Source organism: Paroedura picta, chromosome 1, assembly GCF_049243985.1.
Source record: "Paroedura picta isolate Pp20150507F chromosome 1, Ppicta_v3.0, whole genome shotgun sequence".
Lineage (NCBI taxonomy): Eukaryota > Metazoa > Chordata > Lepidosauria > Squamata > Gekkonidae > Paroedura > Paroedura picta.
The window spans coordinates 48,986,169-49,011,756 of record NC_135369.1 but is presented as its reverse complement, the minus strand read 5'-3'; the positions used below and the strand labels follow the sequence as shown (position 1 = coordinate 49,011,756).

The following is a 25,588-nucleotide window of genomic DNA, read 5'->3' as shown; positions in this document are numbered from 1 at the left end:
GCATCCTAAAAAGCAGAGACATCACCCTGCCAACAAAAGTGCGTTTAGTCAAGGCTATGGTCTTCCCAGTTGCAATGTATGGCTGCGAAAGTTGGACCATAAGGAAGGCAGAGCGTCAAAGAATTGAGGCTTTTGAACTCTGGTGCTGGAGAAGACTCTTGCGAGTCCCTTGGACTGCAAGGCGAACAAACCGGTCAGTCCTAGAGGAGATCAGCCCTGATTGCTCTTTAGAAGGCCAGATCCTGAAGATGAAACTCAAATATTTTGGCCACCTCATGAGAAGGAAGGACTCCCTGGAGAAGAGCCTAATGCTGGGAGCGATCGAGGGCAAAAGAAGAAGGGGACGACAGAGAATGAGGTGGCTGGATGGAGTCACTGAAGCAGTAGGTGCAAACTTAAATGGACTCTGGGGAATGGTAGAGGACAGGAAGGCCTGGAGGATCATTGTCCATGGGGTCGCGATGGGTCGGACACGACTTCGCACATAACAACAACAATACTTGGTTCTGGAACATAGGTGTTCAAGACAGCAGAATGCCTCTACATATGTTTCAAAAGGTAGGTGTGTTGGTCAGCAGTAGAACATTTGATGCTAGTAGCACAGTAGTAACTAACAAGATTCTCAAGGTAGAAGATTTTAAGAGCCAAAGCTTACTTTATCAGACACAAGTAGGAATTTGAGATCTCTGAGTCTTTTTATCCCAGTCAGAAGGTGGGATAGCTTTGTAAAGAATGCTTGTAATGGCATAGAGCTTGAAGATAGAGTTTTTATATTGCATAGGTACAGTGTGTTAAATCCATGAGTTCAGGGTGGATGCAGACAATGGAAGTGATTTGAGCTCTTTATTAGGACCCCAACATTATACAAGAACTGAAATGACCCCCCCCCCAAAAAAAAACAAAGCCTTACATACATGCACAGACAATAGTATCTTCCTGCAAGTACATGCTGTTGGTCAGTTTCTCTTTAAACCGACTGGATCCTGTAGTTAGATATAGCCACACATTGGATAATTGCAGAGCAGTCTACAGAGACAACTCAAGGCTTACTGCAATCAGCTTGATTAGCAGCAGGGAAATAATTAGCATCTGTAGTGAGATAAGAATACCATGTCCTTATTCGGCCCAGGGGAAGAGATGGGTGGGGTTCATTGTTATGAATTTGTGAATTAACTCAAATTAAGCACTCATAGTGCAGTTACCCCTTAAAGTTTCTTTGTTTGAGGACTGACTGCCACTTTTATATCGCCAGTGGGATCACCACTTTTATATCACCGGTATTTAATGTCAGACTTATGTCCATTTATTCTTTTGTGTAAAGACTGACCTGTTTGTCTAATGTAGAGTGGAAATGCATTGCTGGCATTTGATATTAAGAAAGGTACTTGAGGGCAAGAAATGGTTTGCCTTCCAATATCTGTTATAGGGTAGTATCATTGTCTAACATGGGCTGTAGGCTATGAATGATGTATCTAAGCATGTGCATATCTTTTATCATGAGTAAGTGAAAAACAGCCCACAATGATCTGGCTTGCAAGTCTAACACTGTACATTCTAGGGAGTACATCTCATTTTAGAAATCAAACCAGATGTTGTTAGGCTACCACTGTTATCAGAAAGCTCAGGCCAGACTAAACCTTGGTGCACATGAACCAGGGGTAATGATATATTTGTAGAAGACCAGACTATGTACTGGATTCCAAATTTGACTGTGCCCTCAGGTATTTAAGCAGGGTACTACGCCAATAAAGGTTTTCTAAATCTCATAAGCATACATAATTTAATTAAAATATAGAACTTCATAATCAGAGAGAGAACCTGGTTGAAGAAGAGTTGGTTCTTATATGGCACTTTTCTCTACCTGAAGGAGTCTCAAAGTGGCTTAAATTCGCCTTCGTTTTCCTCTCCCCACAACAGACACCCTCTGAGGTTGAGAGAACCGTGATATTACTGCTCCGTCTGGACAGCTTTATCAGTGCTGTGGTGAACCCAAGGTCACCCTGCTAGTTGCGTGTGGGGAGCGCGGAATCAAAGCCTACTCACCCAATTGGAAGTCCGCACTCCTACCCACTACACCAAGCTGGCTCCTTGAGGCCAGGGCAGGGCTATGCTGTGTTGTTGTTTAAAGAGCATTTAACGTCACATGGAAGCACTTCCAAGTCATTCTATACCTGCAGTCTGAATTAGCGTGTCTATTCTGTCATTGACATTCATGTGTGAATCAGGCTACTAGCTCTGCACAGAACTGGGCTGCATCAGTGTGGTGTAGTGGTTTGGAGCGTGGACTTATTAGCTTGCAAGCCAGGTTTGATTCTCTGCTCCTCTACATGCAGCCAGCTGGGTGACCTTGGGCTTGCCACGCACTGATAAAACTGTTCTGACCAAGCAGTAATATCAGGGCTCTCTCAGCCTCACCCACTTCACAGTGTCTGTTGTGGGGAGACAGAAGGGAAGGCGACTGTAAGCCGCTTTGAGGGTCCTTCGAGTCAAGACAAGCGGCATATAAGAACCAACTCTTCTTCTTCTATACTGTGAAGCTATGGGGAAAACCCACATTTAAAAAAAAAGGGGGGGAAACTGTCGACTTGAGGGAGAGAACTCCCTTGCTCTCCAAACTCCAGGCGACGCGTTGTAGTTTTTCCTCCCCTCAGCGCAACTCTTGGCAGCCCTTGGCCGACAGAAGCCACCCCCTTGACGGAGAGGCCTCAGCCCCGCCTAAGCTGTTGCTGAGTGGTCGGCCGGGCTGCCGCTCAGTCGAGGCCCCACGGACCGCTGTTGGGGATGGTGCTGCTGGAACAGGCGCTGCGAGAAACTCTCCGAAGAGGTTCCCCTGGGACAGTCTGAAATCCCGGCTGGAGAAGACTCGCCAGTCTGAGTCTCCACGGGACCGGAGCGTCCCTTCCCGCGCAGGTTTGGCTTAAGCTTTTGTTCCCTTTCGCTCCCGCCCCCGAGGAATGGGACGCGGTGAAAGTTTAGGCGGCGGGGCAGCCAGCAACTGGGCGCAGGCAAAGTAACAGCGTTGTAGTCATGCCTCTTTCTCTCTCCCTCCCCCCCGTTCGCCTTCTGTCTCTTTCCCAGCTGCATCAGGAACTTTTAGCAGACACCAAATGGGGTGAGTGGGGGGTTTGTCGCAGTGCAGAGAACAGATCAAGCGGAGCTGCGCGCGGTCTCGCCCATTTTCTCTCGCCGAGGTGTGGTGAGAGTAAATAGTTCAGCGGAGTACCTTAAATATTCCTGACAGCGGTGGTAGCGGGGCTTTGCACTGAGCTCCGAGGGATAGGACGTGGTTTCCCAAAAGCGTGGAACCTCTAAAGCGATTGCTACCAAGGATGGTGCCTCTGAACGTATGGACTGGCCAATTCCTTCTGATCCTCAAACGTTTGGGATTTAGGGGGGGAGGGACTTTGCAATGCTATCCTAAGCAGAATTGCAACACTGGCCTCAGTCGCCTCCGAAGAACTTCACTGTGTTGAAGATGGCCCTGCTGGAGCTTTCTGACTTTTCTATCTAGACTTGACACGTCTAGTGCTCAAAGGGTAATGCATGACACTTCCTTATGAGCTAGTGTACTGAAAAGCAACAGGTTATGTCTACAGGTGTCATGAATACCTCTAATCCATATGTGGTGTGTTGTGGTTAGAGTGCTTGAGTAGGGTCTGGTTTGGCGACCTTGGATCAGTCACACTGTCTCCACCCAAACCACCTCACAAGGTTATTGTTGTGAGGATAAAATAAAAGAGGGGTGGTGTTGTGAACTACATTGTGTCCACGATGGCAAGACAGCAAGATATGAACGAATGGCTTACTTTTTAAAAAATAAATGATGAATTGAGGATCGTTTGTCTTGAAATTGTTAGCATAGAAGCATTAGGACTAGCTGTGCTAGGGGAAATGCAAACAATTTATTCATTTTCAATAGCCTCTTCCTTCATTATTATTCCACAGTTGTCCTGGTGTATAAAATAGGTTCTAGAGCACTGGATCAGATGCCACCTCAATCAGAAAACTCTGCAAGTTCTTTGATCACTGTATTTGCTTTTTCATCTGCTACAGTTCACAAGCAGATATGAGTACAACACACAGAAAGCCCTTGTCATCATCCAGACTCTGAAAACCCACCCTTGAGAATTTTTTTTCTGCTCCTCATGCTGGCCAGGTTCCCAGAATTTAACTGCTCTTGAGTGGGAATATGGTCAATGTTCTTTTGCCTTGTGATCAGGGAATAGATTTGAATTGCAAAGAAATTTAAAGAAGCCTAGTACAGGGAGTAAAATAACATAATTTTTGTAAAACAAACTCTTTGAGAATTATTACATAGAACAGTAATCATGCCTATGTATATCACCTATAAATATATATAGATTTCTGATCAAACTTCACAAACTATCTTACCAATATTTGCTATGTTTACTTGAAAACAACACTGAATATAAGGTGACTCCCTTTAAAATGTTATACGCATGCCTTTTGATGGAATACCTGAGGGGGGGAACTAGTCTTAAATTTGAGTAAATACTGTAAGAATGTTTGCAAAATACAGGTTTCACAACAGTAAGATTTTTCCTAGAATAAAATACTTTTGTAAAGGACAAAACAGTGACAGTCTTAATATCAAGGTCCTCTAATACAGGTTGTGATATTGTAAAGTTACGTGTTGTAAAATTTTTATACATATAGCATGTTGCACTTGCTATTTCCAAACATAGCCTGAAACTTTGAATAGTTAATCACAAAGATCCTGTAACTTCACTGACATTGTATAACATCACTAAGCAGTCACTCACTGTAGTCGGGTATGAGCTTTCATGAGTCACTGCTTACTTTTTCATGTTTTCCTACATTTTTCCTTCAATCTGCTTGCAGGTAGTGGAGAAGTGAAGTCCATATTTTCCATTTAGTATGCTAAAAGAAAAAAATGCAGCCAGTGGTTTCTTTAAAATAGTTTTAAGAACACATTTTTATATTCTGACACTTTATGAGGACATCTCTTGCTAAATTGGAAAAAAAGAGCTACTATGACAAAATGTAAGAAGAAAAGTTCTTCTATTTTATGTTTGTTTACATTGGGTATTGGGAAAGTATTTAGGGCAAAACCTTGACTCCATTGAAGTTACTGGGTGTTTTTCTTGTGATTTAAATAGAAACAGTTTTTCAATCTTGGTATAATTTTTCTCGGTATAAATATTCTTTATAGGGTCATTAATGGCTCCAAAGCTGCTTCATTTCTGTAGGAGACCCTTAATGTTTCTATTGACTCTCTTAGATGAGTCTTTGGATAAGTGGCTGTAGAATCCAGTTTTGGATCAGGAGGACCTTAATTTGGTGGCAGAGCCTTCTAAAACGTATGGTACAAAGGGTATTACAAAGTTACCTAGATAAATTATTGGGGACTATGGTCTGAACTCCTGGGTTAAATCCTATGTAATGGTTCATGTTAACACTTACGTCTTGTTTTAATTTTGTTTTTAGACTCCTGGTTGGTTATACAAACCAAATCTGATTTCATTGTTTACAGAATGTCTAATCTTGTTGATTGTATTGACTCACTGTCTAATCCACAGACAATAAATAACATAAATAAATAAAGGCAGACCATAACTAATATAAATAAATAAATAGATTGAAATGAAAATACAGCCCATCCCAGTCTGACCAAAATGGAATAAAATGTTTGACAACTTCTAAAAAGAATGTGATCTTATCAGATTTTGTTGAAATTAGTGTTTCAGATCATAATTATAACCTGATTGTTTAACCAGCCAGTTTAGTTTATTAAAATAATTTTATTAAAAATACCATGCTGGATTAGAGGCTAGAAAATGTAGATTCAGATCTCCTCTGCTATTATAATCACTGGGTGACTTTGGGTCAAGCTCAGACTAACTATTTCTGAGCTCCTTGGAGAAGTAATGGGATAAAAATCCAGTAAACGGAGAAAGAGAGAAAGAAAGAAAGAGAGAAAGAAAGAGAGAAAGAAAGAAAGAAAGGTTCACGATGCTGAATCAGAATGCTTAGGCAAGCCAAAGAGATGAACTCATTTATTTTTCCCTGGAGGACTTGAACAAGAGACGGGAAGTCATTGACTCATAAGTAAGATCATTCACTGTGAAACTGTAAACAGCATGTCTTCTGCTAGTAAATATTTCCATAGCCCTTTGCTTTTTGGAAAATCCAAAGCAAATGATTTGCTATTAATATAAATAACCCCCTCGCAATAACAGTTGTTCAACTCACACTTCATACAAGAGAACTTATATATGTATTAGCAAGAAAGCCCACTGCAACCAGGAATTCAATGGGTGCTAGGACCCAGGGGACACCAGCAGGCGCAGATCTCTCTCTCTCTCTCTCTCTCTCTCTGGCAGCAGGAGCCATAGGAGATAATGAGGGCTTGTTCGTAGCAGGGAATCAAGGCTCTTTTGCAGTTTCGGGCTTGTTTGCAGTTTGTCTCTGTCCCTCACAGCAGGAGCCATAGCAAGTAATCGGGGGTTGTTTGCAGCTTGGCAGGGCTATCTGTTTCTCTCTCAGGCATCTGAGAGGAACGTGGTTAGTGTCCAGGGAAGGGGGGCAGGAGCTGTAGGGGCCCTATTCCAACTCAGACACCCCAGACCATTCCACCCCCCAGGCTGTTTCACAAATATTAAGAGAACAACAATGGATAAGAATATCAGTTGAATATTAAATGTATTGGAACACTGAAAAATTCCACCCTTTTTATCATAATGGTGTTTTCATTGTCATGTTTGTCAGTGTTTCCATAAAACCTTAGTATTTGTGCTACAGAGAGTTTCTTAAAACAGAAATGCAAAGGCACTTGGATGGGTAGAACTATCTATATCAGCGGTCCGCAACCTTTTAAAGGTTGCGGCCTGTTGCCAAGGGGTGGTGGGAGAGGGCGACCCGGGGCCCCGCGCACATGCGCATGCGTGGACCCGCCGTGCATATGCATTTGTGTATGGTGGTGGCGCAAATGTGCATGCACGGCAGTTTTGCGCATGTGCACATGCGTGGACCTGCCTCACATGTGCGTTTACGCTTCCCTCCCCCCCCCCCCAACTGCAGCAAGAAGCTTGCCGGGCCGCGAGCTAATCGGCCACTTCGGCGGCCAATTATCTCGTGGCCTAGCGAGCTTCTTGCTGCGGGGGGGGGCTGGGAGAGGGAGCCACGGCATGCTGCCAAGGCTCTCGCTGCCCAGCGTTGATGACCCCCGGTCTATATACTGTGTCAGGAACAGTTGTACAGCGAATTGCTGTCATAGCTATATGAAATGATGAAAGCTTGGTTTAATTTCTGAACTTCTTTGTACGTACCAAAGAAATTTTCTGTTATTTTAATCCATGTGATCAGAATTCCCACTACTGATTAATTACTCTGATTTCCTAGCTTTAAATTGCAGCTTTGTTGACAGCTTTACAAAGCTCCAGTGAGCAGCTGAGAGGTTCCAGTATACTCTTTGGTCTTGTTCCTATACAGATTTAAAATTTTAAACTTAGAAACAGCATTGCAAATAATAATGCTATTTTAGCTGCAGATGTATCTTGGTTGTAGTTTTCTAAATGAGTTAATTACCAATGGGCTGTGTGTTTAATGGCGGGTTAGAAAAGTCAAAGCAACAATAATAAATAGGAGGGGAGGAATTTAGGTGATAATTGTGAACTATATTGTCTGACAGAAGTCAGCCCACATTGCAGCATGCCAATCCACAATGCTTAATATGGCAGTTCTGTTGTTCCACCCTAAAAGCAGAGGCATAGTCATTCTAGGATGAGCTCAGGTCACTGTGGAAAGCCAGAGAGCAGGCTGGAGATAACACTATTTTCAGGAAGGGATCCCCTCTAGTACAGCAGCAATTGTATATATATTAGAAAGTAGTAGTTCCGAAAGAAGCATAAAAGCCTCAGTTGGCATCCTCACACATCACTAGGGCATATACAAAGCGTATTTTAGGACCAGATGCCAAGCAGGTATTATCTTTCTGCACTGCAGATTCCTAAATGTGTGAACTGCAAGCAATACTACAAAAATATCTAAAGCTGTTTCATTTTTAATTCCTTTTTCCCATAAAATAAAAATAAAAAAATGGATTTATATACAATCTATGCCATGTGTCTGACCAAGTACAACCTATCCTCTCCACTCCCAATTGATTTCTGGCATATCAGCATCTTCACATCTTATATTCTGGGGTCAGTTGGGCTGAAAAATTGCCCATACTGATGCAGTCATTATTAGTTGCAAATTATAATGTCATTATGGATTTAACTGGACCATTTAAAGCCCGGGGAAACATTATGACTTGTTGAAGTTTTGCTTCTTTAGCATGCATCATACTGTTAAATACTAACTGTACAGTTTGTGCACAGTTTATAATTTGCATACAGAAAATTTAAATGTTTAGTTTGACATTGTGCGTGTTTTTAGTAGTCCTGACAAAAACTTACATTGCCCTTTGGAACATTTTAAACTTACTGTTGTAGTTTTCTAGTTTTATTTAATGTGTTGAATTAAGATGTGTAGAAACATGTTTTCCATAACATCCGGGCATGTGTACATCAAGTAAGACGAAACAGAATTATATTGAATAATTACTTTTATGGACAAATCTTTTCTCTGCAGCATAAATATGGCAGAGTTGCTAGAGCTGGAAGGAACAATAAACTGGAAGGAAAGATGCATAGCTTTGGAGTCACAACTGATGAAGTTTCGCCTTCAGGCAAGCAAAATTAGAGAGCTGTTAGCAGATAAGGTAGGTCTTAAATGTTGCAAGATGAAAATTTTTATTATTAAACAGCTATAATTATCTTAATTATAAATTCAGATGCCTGCTATGTAATCTGGTTGATTTGGCAAGAGTGATCTCTAGATTTGTGGTGAAGGCTGCTTTTTATTTTATCTAGGGGAAATATTTTGCAGCAGAAGCAGGATTGTGGCCACTTACCACCAACCCAGCAAAGGATGATCAAAAAATGTGCATAATCATTTTATAATCAGAATCTGCTAGCATAATCTGTTGCACCTCCATCAAAATGTGCACTGAAAATGGATGTTATGATTCCCCAGCAGTAGTTAACATGCACAAAGGTTTAAATATTGGAAGACAAGCTTAGCACTTTTGTTATCTCCATATTTATCCTTATCTTGAAGGAAGTCTCTTCCTACATACCATGGCCATCTAGTCTGGGTGGGTCTTTAAATAATTTGAATTTGAGATTGTTAAGGAAAAACAATTAATAAATTCTAGAAATACATAATTTAGTATACAAATCACAAATAAGATGAACACTTAAAAAAACTTATCCTGACAGATGTGTCTGGCTGAGCTGAAAAGGAAGTTATATTGAGTTTTACTTTTTCTCCCATGTGTTTTTTTCCTGTGCAAGTTTTACTAAGTGTAAATATGTTTATTTAGAAGACAAGAGGCATTCAGAATAGTTTAACTAGTCATTAATTAAGAACTGTACAGCATAGTACTTTCTGTTTTTATATTAAATATACCATTTTGACTACATGACTGTGTTCCAGACAGCCAGGGATAGGAGGACCTGAAATAATGTTTGAAATAAGAAATGTGTCTCAAAACGGAGGTCATGAGTACATAAATTATAATATTGCCTTCTCCCATTCTTCATACCAACTGAACGTGTTTAATTTAAAAAGTTATTGGGAGAATGTATACTATAATGAAGATTTCTTTTTTCTAGAAGATCATAAAAGCTGACAAAGACATTTTTGTTTGCAGCTATACTTATTAGTGCAAGTGAATTCAGCTACAGCCAGCAGTAACTTTAGAATGTTTTAAAGGCAAAACTGGCACTGATGGCTTTTAGTGATTATTCTTAATTCAGGGAAGTTACGTATCCTTATCCATGGTTCCTCTATATCAGGGGTAGTCAAACTGCATCCCTCCAGATGTCCATGGACTACAATTCCCAGGAGCCCCCTGCCAGTGTTCGCTGGCAGGGGGCTCCTGGGAATTGTAGTCCATGGACATCTGGAGGGACGCAGTTTGACTACCCCTGCTCTATATATTTGTGAAACAGCCTGGGGGGGTGGAAAGTGTCAGGCTGACCAAGTTGGAATATGGCCGGCTGGACCCTGATAGGCCCTGCCCCTGCAGCTCCCGCCCTCCATCCCTGGACTCTAGCCTCTTTGCTCTCAGATGTGCCTCAGTGCCTGAAGCCAACAGCAGGTAAGGGGAGAGGGCCCTGGGCAAAGGGTCCTGGTGGAGGGCCTGCTAACAAGGGCCTCTTGGCCTGCTAAGCAGGGCCTGCTAACAAAAGCCCACCGGCCTGCTGACTGCCTGCTAAGGAGCTCTGTCCAGGGCCTGCTAACAAGTTGGCCAACCCCCGTCCACTCCACTTGATCCAGCTGCAGCTGTGGCCCAAAGCCACCTTAAGCTGCCTGGCCGTGGGCCAGGGGAGGGGACCCTTTCAAGGCCTGTTCTTAGGAACGGCCTTTGAAGCTAGTAAGCAATAATTCATTTCCTGTAAAGCAACTCAACTTGCATAAGTTATATACAATGCTACATTCCTAAAAATAATAAGTAAATGTCATTTGTACACTAATAGCTGTTTAACCTTACAAATGGCTTATTTGTTATTTGAGGATATTTGTATTTTGCTGTTCCTTAAAAGGTATCTCAGCAAACATTTACACTGCCCAGTTATTTTTTATTTATTTAGTTCCTCTGTAATCCACCTTTCTCCCCACCTTTGGGGGACCCAATGCACTTTACATCATTCTCTTTTCCATTTTATCTTCACAACAACTCTGTGAAGTAAGTTAGGCTGAGAGTGTGAGATTGGCCCAAGGTCACCAGCAAGTTTCCATGATAGAATGGAGATTTGAAACTCAGGCTCTCATGACCTAGTCTGACATTGACGGCTACACCACAGTTTACTGCTAAAGACACACACAAAATCTTTAAATCCAAATTTTAAGAAAAGCAATCCTGATCATGTGACATTAACAGGTAGCCTAAAGCTAAATAATGATGTCCCTGGGTAACTTGGAGGTGTCCAGCTATTAGAAATGAGAGGGAAGGGAAAAGATGTCTGGTGAGCGGCAGACTGAAAGAATGATACAGAATCTCCTTTGATGGTGTAAAATATACCAGAGCACATTCTTGTTCAGCAGACTTAGTTTCTAAACTTGATTTGCACTGGATATTTAAGAATATTATAACTACAACATTTATGAGGAAGAATGAGAATTTGAGAGCAGAAAAGAGTAGACAGACGTTCAGGAGAAATCATGAATTTATTTCATACCGTTATGCTGTCAGAGCATTTTATACAATCTTCTAAACAAAGAGAGAGGGTTTCTTGGAGATCTAAGCAGGAGCTGCTGTTGCTGCAAGTGGGAGAGGTTTTAATAGGAATTTAAGGAATGGTGTAGAAAGTGGTCCTACTGTAACATGCCATGAAGTGCAAGTGGAATGTATTTTGTTACATTTTTTTTCTGACTGGACGCACGAAAAGCGCCCAGAAACATTCAGGACAGCTCAAAAGGTGTGAAGTGCTGGTGAGTTGCCATTATTTCTCGTGCTTTGCCATACAGCAGGCTTCACGCAATAATGCCCAATTTGTGGAGAAGGAGGAGAAGGAGAAGAGTTGGTTCTTATATGCCACTTTTCCCTACCCGAAGGAGGCGCAAAGCAGCTTACAGTCGCCTTCCCATTCCTCTCCCCACAACAGACACCCTGTGAGGTGGGTGAGGCTGAGAGAGCCCTGATATCACTGCTCAGTCAGAACAGTTTTATCAGTGCCGTGGCGAGCCCAAGGTCACCCAGCTGGCTGCGTGTGGGGGAGTGCAGAATCGAACCCAGCATGCCAGATTAGAAGTCCACACTCCTGACCACTACACCAAACTGGCTAAAAAACCCATATAGTTGGAATGAACTTCCAGGGTCATCTAGTCCAACCCCATGCAGAATGCAGAAAACTCACAACTACCTGCCCACTCACAATGACCCAAAACCGGAATCACTGGCTAGTTTTGACCTTTAAAAAATTAATCTTCCCACCCCAAAGTGCTGATCTGCATTTCCCTGGGCATGCAAAAAACAGCCTCAAGATGAAAGCACTAAAACAATCCCTTCTGCCCACCCACTCACAATCTGCTTAAGTTCACAGAATCAGCATTTCTGTCAGATCTCTAGCCTCTGCTTAAAAACTGCCAAAAGAGAACCCACCACCTCCCAAGGAAGCCTGTTCCACTGAGGAACTGCTTTGTTTAACTGAAAATTATTTTGAATTTATTTCAACCTATTGGTTCTGGTTGGACCCTCTGGGGAAACAGAAAACAACTGTATGTGACAGCCCTTCATGTACTTGAAGATGGTTATCATATCACCTCTTAGTTGTCTTTTCTCCAGGATAGACAGACCAAGCTTCCTCAACCTTTCCTCTTATGACTTCCTCTCCAAACCCCTCACCATCTTCATAGTCCTCCTCTGGACACGCTCCAGTTTCTCTACATCTTTCTTCAGTTGTGGTGCCCAAAACTGAACACAGTACCCTAAGTGAGGTCCTAGCACAGCAAAGTGGTAATATCACCTTCCGTGATCTGGACACTATACTTCTTTTGATGCAGCCCTAAATCCCGTTTGCCTTTTCATCCAGTGAGTCACACTGCTGACCCATGTTCAGTATACAGTCTACTAAAACCCCTAGCTCCTTTTTCACATACTGCTGCAAAGACAAATCTCCTCCATCCTATAATGATGCATTTGAGTTTTCTTATCTAAATGTAGAATTTAACATTTATCACCATTGAAATTCATTTTATTTCTTTTACCCCAGTTTTCTGGCATGTCAACATCATCCTGTATCCTGATTCTGCCTTCTGCTGTGTTTGCTACCCCTCCCAGTTTAGTATTATCTGCAAACTTAATAAGCACCCCTGCTATTCCTTCATCCAAATTACTCCTCTCTAAGTGGATGATGAATCATTTAATAAGCACTCTTTGGGTGTGATCTGTCAACCAGTCTTGAACTTACAACCACCTTCCCTTCTTCTCCCCACAGCAGACATACTGTGAGGGAGGGAGGTAGATGGGGCTGAGAACGGCTCTAATAGAACTGTGACCGGCCCAAGGTCACCCACCTGACTATATGTTGAGAAGAAGGGAGTCAAATCCAGATATCCATAATAGAAGCCAGTGCACTTATCAAGACAAAAGGTCCATCAATCCAGCAGCATGTTTCCAATAATGGATAGATTGTACTTCTAGGAAGTCCAGAAGCATGGTATGAATGTCTTTCCTTGCTATGTGCACCCAACAGCTCTCATGTAAAATTCATTACTTGGGAGATTCCCTTTAATAGCTGTAGACTGACACATTTGTAGGGGTCTAAGTCTAGTCCCTTGTAGAACCCCTCTAAATCCTTGCCTATTATTACATCTTATGGCAGCAAATTCCATCTGTCCTAAATCTTCTGCTAGTAAATTTCACTGAATAATTCCAAGTATTAGGAGAGATAAAGAGGAAATTATTTCTACTACTGTATCCCATGTATATTTTTAGGAATTTCTGTCTTCCATCTAAATTTAAAAGTCTAAATCCTTTGTTATAAGAAAGATGACTCTCAATCATACTTATATTTTTCTAACTCTGTAATACCATTACTGAAAAATCATGACCAATATCTTACACAGTGTTCCAAATGTGGCTGTATCCTAGAAATGATATCTTATTTTCAATTCTTGCAGTTTCATTGCTCCCTGTCTATTTTCCTGTTATGTTACTGTCATTCAGAAAGGAGACTAAATTGTGTTGTTTTTGTTAAAAGACAGTTCTATATTTGAAAAGGTTTCTTCTTCAGGTTTCTTTCACTTTTGTGTGTGCGTATGGTGAAAAGTTATTTCATGGTCTATGACAGAAGTGCCATTTTTGAATGTTTAGAAGTGTATCTTTAGCTTTTTTGACATTTTGCATCCTCAGTAATAGTTGTTTACTGAGAAATGACTATAAAAACAGGAAATAGCTATGGCTTATTTTGGCATTTCTTATTAACAAAAATGACCTAAACTGGGAGAAAATTTTATGGAGAGTAAGGAAGAGGAGAGAATGAATCAATAGTGTGCTATATTTTTAACCGTTGGCTTTGAGGTTAAATGTAGAGAAAAATATATGCTTCATTATTAATTTATACTAGTGGGAGGCCCACAAGACTCATGGGGGAATTCCATATCCTTTTCCATTACTGAATCTGGTGAGGCTTCAGGCCCCACTACCTACCACTGAGCCCAACTGCAGGAATCCCTCTCTGCTGTGTCTGAGCTCAGAGTGGTGGGCAATGGCTGCCCACCAGGCCTGCAACAGATGACAGCATCCTCCTTCACTGCTCTCAGCCTGCAGTGGCTGCCAGATTCTGCCACCTGGTCTAGAGCAGCTGCCAGTATACGCTGCAACCTCTGTCCCAAATCAGCAGTCTGCATCCACTGCCACTGTTGAGCTGGTGTGCCTCCCTAAGTATCCAGTTGTATTAGGAGGAATTTAACACTCATCGTATATTTTATTTTAAGATTTTTTAAAATTTAAATTTCTAGGAAAATCTGTTCGGCATTAGTGTGGCCTTGATCAGAGGATCCACAGATGGCAGGGGGCACATCACTATTAGTATGTTACGGCAGGAGTAGCTGAGCTTTACTATATTTACCTATGCTTTTGCAAATCTGTTTTACATCTTGTTACCCATATACTTGTGTAATATAAGTCCATGTACTTAAGTAACTTTGAGCCTGCTCCTGTTAGAAGTGCACACAAAGTGCCATCAGACCATCTGGCATTCTCAGTTATTCCAAAAACCACTTACATATTTTAGCTGGGAATGCTATAGGATAGGCTTATAAGCAGTCATTCATCTTGTTGCTTTTGGGGAATGAAAATTTTGTACAGGTGAACAAGCAAATTTGCTTTTTTCAGCCACCAGTTATTAAGGCATGTGTACTGTGGACCAGTTAGTTGAATTATATCTGGAAACAGAAGGACAGTTAATGTTTTAACAGTGACCTTCAATTCTTTGAACTGTGTTCTGAAATAAATTAGCCTTTGAAGTTCTTTTAAAATTGTTAATAAAATTGTTCCTGAGATAAAATTCCATTTTGCAGTCTTATGGCTGCATTCCATACCAATCTTCAAAGACAAATTTGCATCATGTATATTGTCATAGTCTTATCAGAGCTTCTCTGCTATAGCCAAATCTTGTCTTTCTAAGAAGGTATACTACTGAGGAGTCAATAATAGTTAAAGACCTTGCATATGAACAAACTTGAACTAATTATTCAGAGGAATGTATGCATGCCCCTAACCTGCAAGGCTGTTTTTATAGGGGAATGCAACTCCATCTAAGAATGGATGATTCTTTACTCCTCTGTAGAGAGCCAGTTTGGTGAAGTGGTTAGGAGTGCGGACTTCTAATCTGGCGAGCCAGGTTTGATTCCGTGCTCCCTCAAATGCAGCCAGCTGGGTGACCTTGGGCTCACCATGGCACTGATTAAGCTGTTCTGACCGAGCAGTGATATCAGGGCTCTCTCAGCCTCACCCACCTCACGAGGTATCTGTTGTGGGGAGAGTAAAGGGAAGGCGACTGAGACTCCTTCAGGTAGAGAAAAGCGACATATAAGAACCAACTCTTCTTCCTCTTCCTCTATCTTGCCCCTCCTTCAGAATGGTTCTCAGGGTAGCTAACAACGCAACAATACAATAGCACATAAAGCCATAATTGCAATAAAATCCATTTCTAAACTCAAAACACCAAACTGCTGCTTTTGGCATAAAAATCAATAGTATTGATGGTACAGTCCACCAAAATTACATTAGTGAGTGGAATACCTCTGTTATACATGCCATTTGGAATGCAGGAAAGGTCCACTGTGCACAAGCCCCCTCAGACAAAGTGTTTCACCAAGTCAGTGCCACGATGGGATCAAGGGCCAAGCACTAACGAAAGCTCACACTAGCTCGTTTCGGTCAGGATTCAGTTCTAATTGATTAGCCCTTACCCTTCTCATCACTGTCTCGACACTTACTGCCAAACCTTGTTGCAGGGATCCTTTTGTTTGTGTTATGCTCTGTTTGTATGTATATAAAAACATTACAAAAGCTCATCCAGCTCTAGCAGCCTTTTTTATTCAAAGGGAGCTTAACCGTGGAGCACTGTCTCTGGATCTCTCACCTTCACAGAGGAGTGGGGAATGTGGAGCAAAATCTGGAGAGTGCCAGGATTGTATTCTTTAAGATTTTTGTTACAACAGATGTTATGATAAATAAGCTTACTTGCCTTATACAAGGAGAACAGCTTACCAGTACAGTTCATTAACTGATACAGTAATAAAGGAAGAACTTGGACATAGTAGGTGGCATAGTTGTTGTTTTTCTTGGAGCTGTGTAGTCTGCAGAATTTTTTGTTGATGCAGCTGATGACCAGGGGAGAAACAGCACATCTTGGCTTTTATAACTGCTATGTTAGAAACGCACATTCTTTTCAAGTGAACAATCCTGAAATCATCGTGACAAAGTACACAGTGGAATGTTTGTAGAATCAATTTTGCAGTGAAATTTTAAATTTAAAGGATAGTGGCAAAAAGAAGGAATGTGGTTTTTTAAAGTTGGCATTTGATAGTGTATTCAGATGTTTTTTGGTGGGTCAAAATATCTTATACTTTATGATGACAATTAATACAATTCTATTTGACTAAAGGAGTTATTCCAAAAATATACAATTCTTTTGCTAGACTGATCAGCAACAAAATTGGAAGGCATAAATGTACATGTGTGCTGGTTGAATTCCTGAGTGAATAGCTGCTTATTGTAAAAAGACATTAGTGGGTTGTTGGAGGAAATTGATTCTAATTTCATTCCGAATAAACAATAAATATTATACTAAGCAACTCAATTCAACTGTATCGTATCACTCCACTGAGCAAAGTTTGAAGCCTTCTTCTAGCCTGAGACTTCTTGGAGAAAATGGTGCAGTATTGTCTACTATATCTGGCAATGTCTCTCTATGAAACACAAGCTGATTTTCTTCTGAAATTCTGTTGCATGCTGTAGTAACCAATGTAAATTTGCAGTATGATTTCTAGTACTTCGTTTTCTGAATCCAGTTTGAACATCTGGCATTTCTCATTATATGCTAACTGATTTCTTGGGTCTTGTGGAACAGATCTCTTATTCTTCCATTTTAATTATTCTCTCCTATTTCTTTGCACTGATTATTATAATTCACTTTGTCTCTACATTCAAGTTTCCGGAATGTTACATTTAGATTTTAATTCTGTTTCTGTCACCTCTTACTTTTGCTTCTCATTGGCCGTTTATGCACTGGACGTTTCATGCCAGGCTGCAGGCTGGAGTTTTAGTCGTGGCAAGTTTCCCCACCTCTTCCTGCACCCACACGGGGGAGCACTTGGCCCGGTGCACCTCATCTGCTGGGGGAGTGAAGTTCTAAGTGCATAAATGGTCATTGTCATATCCCTGTTTCAAAAGTTTTTGCCATTTCCATGTTATCCCTGGCTTTTGCCCATCACCTTTTACATCTGCCTTCCATATTATCATCATCATCCTTTATTGGCATATAACCTGCCATATATTGTTTCTGCCTTATAGTGCCTTTTGATCTCATGTTATTCATTGTAGAGGGTATGAAAGTAGCTATAGTGTCCCTGGGATTCCAGCCCTTCAGCCATTTAATGTTATAGGAATGCACTATCTTCGAACAACCTTGAGAAGATGAGGTGCCGACTGGATCCAGCTTTTGTTTTTGATGCACTTTGGGGGAAGTCATCTGGGAAGGTTTGCACCCAAACTGGTGCTCGGGGGGAGTCATAGGGGGCAAAGGTAGATAGATAAACATGAACAGTTCCCAGGGGAGTAAGTCCTAGCAAAGACCAAGGGCCATTCCACACCCAGAAAATATAGTGAAAGGGTTACTTATTGCAGATGCTGGTTTTTTTTACATTTTACATGAAGTCAGTATCCAGCGCTCCAGCAGCAAACTGGCACCTACATCCTCCATTTTAAAGCGGTAGTTTGGGAATCTCATAAAGTGGATTCCCCCAACTATATTGTACGAGCGTGAGGAGAGCAACCAGCAACCACTAGTGAAATGGCTGTGCGTAACCAAAGTGGCCAGAAGTAGTGTGATCTCCGTCTCTAGCGCCCACTCTCATGCCTGCCTCTCTTTTCCTTCTCCCTGGAACGGGGCTTTTTTTTTTTTTTTTGGTAGCAAGCTGCCGTAGAGACAGAACAAAAAAAATTCCCACCCACCAGTTAGCACACAAAGCCTGCCTCTCAAACCCCCCCCCCCAAAAAAATTGGGAAAATAAATCACTTCTGTTAATTGTCAAGTGTCAAATTTCCAAAACGGGCTGGCATTAAACTATGCACCATGCATCTATGATTATATGCATAGGCATAGCAATGGAGAAGTTTTACTTTAAAAAATATCGCTTTAACTTTAGAAGAAGAAGAGTTGGTTCTTATATGCCGCTTTTCCCTACCCAAAGGAGGCTCAAAGCGGCTTACAGTCGCCTTCCCATTCCTCTCCCCACAACAAACACCCTGTGGGGTGGGTGAGGCTGAGAAAGCCCCGATATTACTGCTCGGTCAGAACAGCTTTATCAGTGCTATGGTGAGCCCAAGGTCACCCAGCTGGTTGCATGTGGGGGAGCGCAGAATCGAACCCGGCATGCCAGATTAGAAGTCTGCACTTCTAACCACTACACCAAACTGGCTCTCTTAAAGCTAGGAGAAAGCTGATTGGCTGACTGCCATGATTGACAGGCAGGGGGAGATTTGCTGGTATTGCGAGTCCCTCTCTGCAGCCATTTTAATCAGCTGTGCAGAGTGCCTGGAAGCATCAGAAAGCTGGAGAAGAAAGTGAGAGAGCATGGAGGTGAGAAATGGCGGGAGGCGCTTTTTTAAATTGCGTTAAGCAATTGCGGTTGCTTAACACTATGTTTTTAGAGGTGCGAAATGACCCCTAGATACTTGCTTAGTTGTTCTTTCAATAAAGAGATTGTACTTCAAGAAAGTCTACTTATTTGGAGTAATTGATTGTACTCTCACACTCATCTGTCTTTACCAATTTTAAGAGTTTCATCATTCATCCATCAAGGCCTTTCATTTTCTTTGGCTACAGGTATAATATTTGCTCATTCTGCCTTGATAATATCTGGTTTCAACTCATAGTTCTTTGGTTCATGTTCACTAGAAGTTAATATATTGGTTTGCTATATTGGCTGTCTAGACCCCTTATGGTACAGCTCTCACATTCAGTTACATACCTCTCACCAAGTTAAGGTGTGTGCATCTAAGAGGAGAAGACAAGATATTCTATAAAATTAAGCAAGGCATGGAAATAGTGGACAGGGAGAAAGCCCCTTTCCATAATACTAGAACTTGGGATCATCCACTGAAGCTGAAGGGTGGGGGATTTTAAGACAGGCAAAAGGAAGTAGGTTTTTACCCAGTACATAAGTAATTTTTAGAACTTGCTGCCAAAGAATGTGGTCATGGCCACCAACTTGGAAGGCTTTAACGGGAGAGTGGACTAATTCATGGAGGACTGGGCTCTCAGTGGCTACTAATTATGATGTAGATCTATTTACTCCAGTTCCCGAGGTAGTATGCCTTCTTAAATCTGGTGATGAGGAGCACAGGCAGAAGCTGCTGTCTTAGTCTTCCTCTTTGTGGGTTTCCTATAGGTAACTGCTTGTCTACTGTGTGAACATAACGATGAACTAAATGGACCTTTGGTGTAATCCCACATGCCTGCTCTTATGTATTATGGCAATAGTAAACCTGTTCATCACCATGTAGTCAGAAGTATTTATTAGTTTTCTAGATTACCCCTCCCCACATGCGGGGTCCGGGCAGGTCGCAACACACTGGTTAAACACAATCCATTATAAAACAATTAAAAATATATTAAAGCTTTAAAACTTTGTTTTTATCTGCCGCTCAATCTGCTTCTTCCCATGATTTTAACAGTGGGAATGGCCCAGAGATGAATGGGAGGATGCCCCAAGGTTTTATTGGTTGTGCATTTTCTGGCCTTAACCAAATGTTTGGTGGAAGAGCGCTCTTTGCAGGCTCTGAAGAACGTAGGTTATTCCTTCAGGGTCCACATCTCAGTTTTCAGCTTTTTCCACCAGGTCAAGGACAGACACACTTTCAGGCTGGGGACCACCAACATGTTAGCATTTGACAATCTTAACGTCCTTCTGGGAGCATACTGGGAGAAACAGCCCCTTAGAAAGGGCCCAGACCACGTATTGTCTTGAAGGCTAAGACCAGTGTTCTACAGAGCATCAGATTGCTGTTGATTTTTGTATTTCAATAATTTTTTTCCTGAAGATCTGTTTTTACATTTTTTTCACATGTGGCTTTTCATTGTTGGAACTAAAATTATCTCAAAAATAATCTGATTACTATCAGATGTAGGATAGTAATTTCCTCTGAGTTAGGCATTTTGTCTGGGACATGTTAAAGCTGAGTTTTATTTTGTTTGTTTTTTTTTCCTTGCTGATGAATTTTACTTCTTCTAAAATAATCTTATAATAATAATATACATATTAAGTTGGAGCAGCTAAAATAATCTGGGAGATATCCAAAACAATTTGGCTAGTTTGAAGTTCATATATGTGCCTTTAATGAGCTTGGGGGTGCTTATTGTTGGTAGGAGTGACTTCTTTAAATTATTTATTTGTTAAGCTTATATACTGCCACTCATAGCACTACTGGTGCCCTTCCTGGTCCCTGAACACCTAGCCGCTGTGATCCATGCAATGGTCACCTCCAGTCTAGACTTCAGTAACTTGCTTTACACTGGCCTGCCCTTATCTTTGATCTGGAAGTGGCAACTAGTACAAATGCAGCTGCAAGGATCCTCACTGGAACATCATGGAAGGCCCATATCCAGCCTGTGCTGTGGCAGCTACATTGGTTGCCAGTGGTGTTCCGGATCAAGTTTAAGGTTTTGGTTTTGATCTTTAAGGCCATTCACGGTCTGGTGTACCTCACGGACTGCCTATTTCCTTATGCCCCTAGCAGGGCATTATGCTCTGCAAATCTGAACATGCTAGTAGTCCTTGACCCAAGAAAGGTCCACCTGGCCTTGAAAGGGCCGGGGCCTTTTCAGTCCTGATCCCAACGTGATGGAATAATCTCCTGGAAGAGCTGAGGTCCCTGATGGAGATCTTGCAGTTCTGCAGTGCCTGCACGACAGAGCTCTTCCACCAGGCATTTGGTTGAGGCTGGGTGGTGGAACATCAACTGGGCTCTGCCCTTGAACCACCTCTGATGGGAGGTGGGGTTGCCAGCCATTGCATGGCAAGGGGTGGGGGAGTGGTGTGGTGGGATGAGGTTGTTTGTTCTTGTCTGTTTTTGTTTTAAACTGTATCTTTCATAGTTGTGAAACTCCCTGAGTTGGCTGGCCAGGAGGGGCGGTATATAACTCCAATAACAAATAAATAATTATAATAAGGGTAGGAAAGATGTTGTAAATAAGCCACATACAGCTTTCTGATGTGTCCCCTGTGGATGTTCTGAATATTGTGTACTAATATGGTGTCTGCCTCATGATTTAGGTAAGTAGACAAGACCCTTGAAAGAGCTACCTCAGGAATAGTGGGTAGGCCTTCCTGAGGTGTAAGTCTCATGCCAGAGATGAATCTCATTTGGTTGATAGTAATTTGCCTGAAGTATTATTGATGATGATATAAATACTTTCAGTGATGGCTATGAAGGGAGCTTACATCTTTTACTTACTTATATCTCTTCTTACAGATGCAGCAGCTTGAAAAACAAGTTCTTGATGCAGATCGTCAAGCAGAAAAAGCTTTTCAGCAGGTATGTTGATAATGCATGCTATGGGAGTTAAATGTACTATTTCGGTACCCTTTTACTGTTGGAACAGAAATGAAGAGTTAAATATGTGGACTGCCATATATATATGCTGATATGTTTATACAAATAAGCAGCTTTCTCTCTTTGAAGACTTTGTAAATAGCAGTTGAATCAGCAGGTTAGAATATGAGATCTCTAGAAAGACAAGTCAGTGGTGTTTTACAATGAAGCCTAGTTAGTCATGCTATGGAGAAAGTTTCCATGCTTTTCTGCAACTTCTGCAAATAGCAGCCATATGAAGTCCACAATACAAGCAAACAGAGGCAAAGAGATGGTCCCACACAAGGAGCTATTTATGAGACGTAGCTTGCTGTGCAGTTGTTTTTTGCTCTACTGTTGCAGTAACATGTACTTCATTAAATGAGCACATGTTAGAAAAACCCTAACTGGCAGAAGATTCATGTAGCAAAACAGTTTTCTGTGCTCACTGTATTTATTTATATCAAGCTTATAACTCAAAGTTAGGTCTGTGTAGAAAAGATTCATTTTAACATGAAACAGCCCTAATTAGGAGCACAGATCATTTCAAATTCCTGTAAGAAAACTTAGATATGGACAGAGGTTTTGAATTCTTGGGTTTAATTTATTAGCAACCATTAGAGTCCTTCCAGATTTGCTTAGCTGGTGAAGCTATATTGTTTTTCAAATGTTGTGAACACCATCTATATATCTTGGTATGCCTGGTTATAATGCTTTCATAGTGTTAGCTAGAGTTATGCTAGCAATTTGTAGATAACTGAGCCTTGACTTCTATCTTCAGTAAGGTTTCTTCATTTCATTTTCTTTGAGCCTGTTTAGTTCATCCATGACTTCATGCTGGAATATGAGCTATGTTTATAGAATGAAAGAAGAAAGTATTTGAAGGTCTTTCTTTCCCTTCTAGAATTAGACAAGCTCTGTGGTTGGTCTTTGTAAATAAGTTCCTTGACTAAGTAGTACAATATAATTCTTATACTTTTATATCAATGTGAACTAAATATCGTGTCTGTTTTTGGCCTGTTTACCATTATCTGCTAATCCTTCTCACAAATGTATGGCTAGCTGTTGAATTAAAGCTCTTGATATGAGAGAAGGAAAAAAACATTGTATCCATTACGGGGAGTGTACAAGAGTATAGAAAATGTCTTTTCTTCCCTAGAAGGCAAGGGAGCATTTCGCCTTTGGGATGGGGTTATCAACTAATAAACTCTTCCTAGATGAGGAAGGAGGATTACAAAATCATCTATCTGCTACTTTCTGCTACTACCCCTAAAGTCTCCAGGTATTTCCCAACCGAGAGCTGGTAACCCTACGGAGAACCTAGGCCTTGATTTGTATTCCTCAATCCATGGAGCTGTTGCAAAGAAAGGCGCTTAAAAAATTCATGTTGCCAGACCCTTCCTGCTCGCTGGTGGGGGATGGAGGGTAGGGTTGCCAACTCCAAGCTGGGAAACGTCTAGAGACACACGAGGTTTCCTGTGGAAAATGGTTTGTTAGCTACATACAGATCAATATGTCCATTAGTAAACTGTGTCACAGCATCCAAACGCATGATAACTCCCTGCCAAACCAGCCAGTCAGACCCCTCAAATCCATTTGTAGTTCACAAAGACATATCAGAAATAAAACTGGAGGTCACTTGTCACCCCTTGAAATCTCCAGTCCCTACCTGTAGGTTGGCAACCCCCCGGTCAGTGGTGTCCCTCTGTACCAATCTTAAAATCTGGTCAACTTACTCTATGTAGGCCTACTCTTATCCCTGATCTGGAAACATCAGCTGCTGCAGAATGCAGTAGCCAGAGTTCTTATTGTTGTTGTGAAGTCGTGTCCGACCCGTCGTGACCCCATGGACAATGATCCTCCAGGCCTTCCTGTCCTCTACCAATCCCCAGAAGAGTTCTTATAGGAATGTTATAGATTCAAATCCAGATGTCTATTATACTGTACTTTTAAAATGGAAGTTCCAATGTAAACCGTCCTTAGCTGCAACGGCATATAAATTGAATGTGTGTATGTATGTAACAGTCCAAATGCCAAACCTTGGCTTGGCGCTACATGTATAAACCTTTTGTTGCCTGTGTAATTCTTTAAACACAATCACAACTCATTTTGGATACAGTACTTGAATTTTAATTCAAAATATAATACTTTTCTGAAGCTTATGATAGGTCCATTCAGATGAATTTTGTTTCAATCTTATTTAAAGTTATACACAAAAGAATGAAAAGAAAAAGGGTGCATAAAAAGAAGCTTCCCAGCATGTGACGTCAGGAGACTTTTCATTAAAATACAACCATTAAAAAACAGGCCATTGTCAGTAAAGCAAAGGCATAACAACACAAAATATTTACAAAGCCTCATAAAATGATGTAAATAGGCCATCAAGTCCAAATATAGTTGGTTTCAAATTAATTATGTCATTGTTGTTTGCATGTTTGAAAATATAGTTTGTGTATAAGATCTGTTTTACTTCTAGGTGCAGATTATGGAGGAGAAGTTAAAAGCTGCTAATATACAAACAAGTGAATCAGAGATGAGGTTGTATAAGAAATGTCAAGATTTGGAGATTTTGGTGCAGGAAAAAGATGAAATTATTCAGAATTTGGAGCAACAGCTTGGAGAGCAGGTTAGAAATTATAATGTTTCCAGTTATTTTGCTACCTGCATTTGTAAGTGCAGTAGATATATTAGGGATCAAGGAAAGGAATGAGTTTATACCATCTTTTACTTCTGTGAAGTTCTTGCTGAAAAATATTGAATAATATCATGATAAGCTGCTTATATGTGTAGTTAGTGGGGTGAGAGTTTGTAGGGGTCCACCATTCAGATTGAGCTTCTCCTTTCATTCATTTTGGTTGGACCCAAGATCTAGAGGGAGAGTAGGTCATTTTTACTTCAACTCCCTGTATGTCAGCTGCCTGCCAGAGACACAAGGGAATGGTACCTTGTCCAATTTTAAATGTCTCAAGGGAAATTATGTTTTCCTACTTTCCCCCTGTCCCTTCCAAGTTACCTAGGTTTTAAGGAGATATGTGTCCCTCTGACATCAGAAATATTTTTCATCACAAGGTAAAAATAAATGACTCTTGCTTGGGATAAGTTTTGAGATGAGATATTTTGCCTTGCAAGGGAATATTGACCGCCTAATGAGGACACTGACAACCATAATTTGGCATAAAATATTTGGCCACAGCCTTTATTCAACATTGAGCATGGCAAGCATGGGAAGATAATCATGCCATTTTGTGGTTACCCTACCACAAGGAAGCCCACTACTGCCTGCCCCTCAACGGGTTGCCTTGGCTATCCAGCCCCAAAACCCAGACATAATGTTAGGCTGAAATGGGGGGAGGCACCATGGAGTGACCCCTCTGGGCGCCAGCCTCTATTGGGTTCTCCTGACCCCCAGAAATGCTAGCCTTCAATCAGGCTCTGCATCCACACAGCCCCTTAAGGGGGCCCCCAAATCTAGGGGAGGCCAGCGTGCAAGCTTGGCCTCCCGAAAATTGATCCTTCTCATGCTCCACTTCCGCCACTGAGCCTGAATAGGGATATACCTCTTCAGGCTCCTGCCACCGCTCAATTTTGCAGCCAATTCAAAATAGCATGTCAGATCCCATGAAGCCAGATGTCCATGCCCCACTCCAGCAAGTGCACCCCATCGCTCTTATAGAGGGCCCAGAACTGCAAGTG

The 25,588-nt window shown here is 41.4% G+C and overlaps 1 protein-coding gene across 3 annotated transcripts in view; it reads left to right on the top strand.

Annotated features, from left to right (window-relative positions):
• Positions 1-2,724: 2,724 nt before the first annotated feature.
• Positions 2,725-25,588, top strand: part of PLEKHH2 (pleckstrin homology, MyTH4 and FERM domain containing H2) — a 76,272-nt gene continuing 53,408 nt past the window's right edge. For 2 of the 3 annotated variants that reach the window (XM_077337560.1, XM_077337545.1), the window contains exons 1-4: positions 4,882-5,025; positions 8,617-8,746; positions 21,797-21,859; positions 24,372-24,521. In XM_077337560.1, coding sequence (XP_077193675.1) covers positions 4,976-5,025; positions 8,617-8,746; positions 21,797-21,859; positions 24,372-24,521 — 393 coding nt within the window. In that variant the 5' untranslated portion in view covers positions 4,882-4,975. Of the gene's footprint in view, positions 2,911-4,881; positions 5,026-8,616; positions 8,747-21,796; positions 21,860-24,371; positions 24,522-25,588 lie in introns of those variants that run through there. The other variant, XM_077337552.1, reaches the window with a different exon arrangement.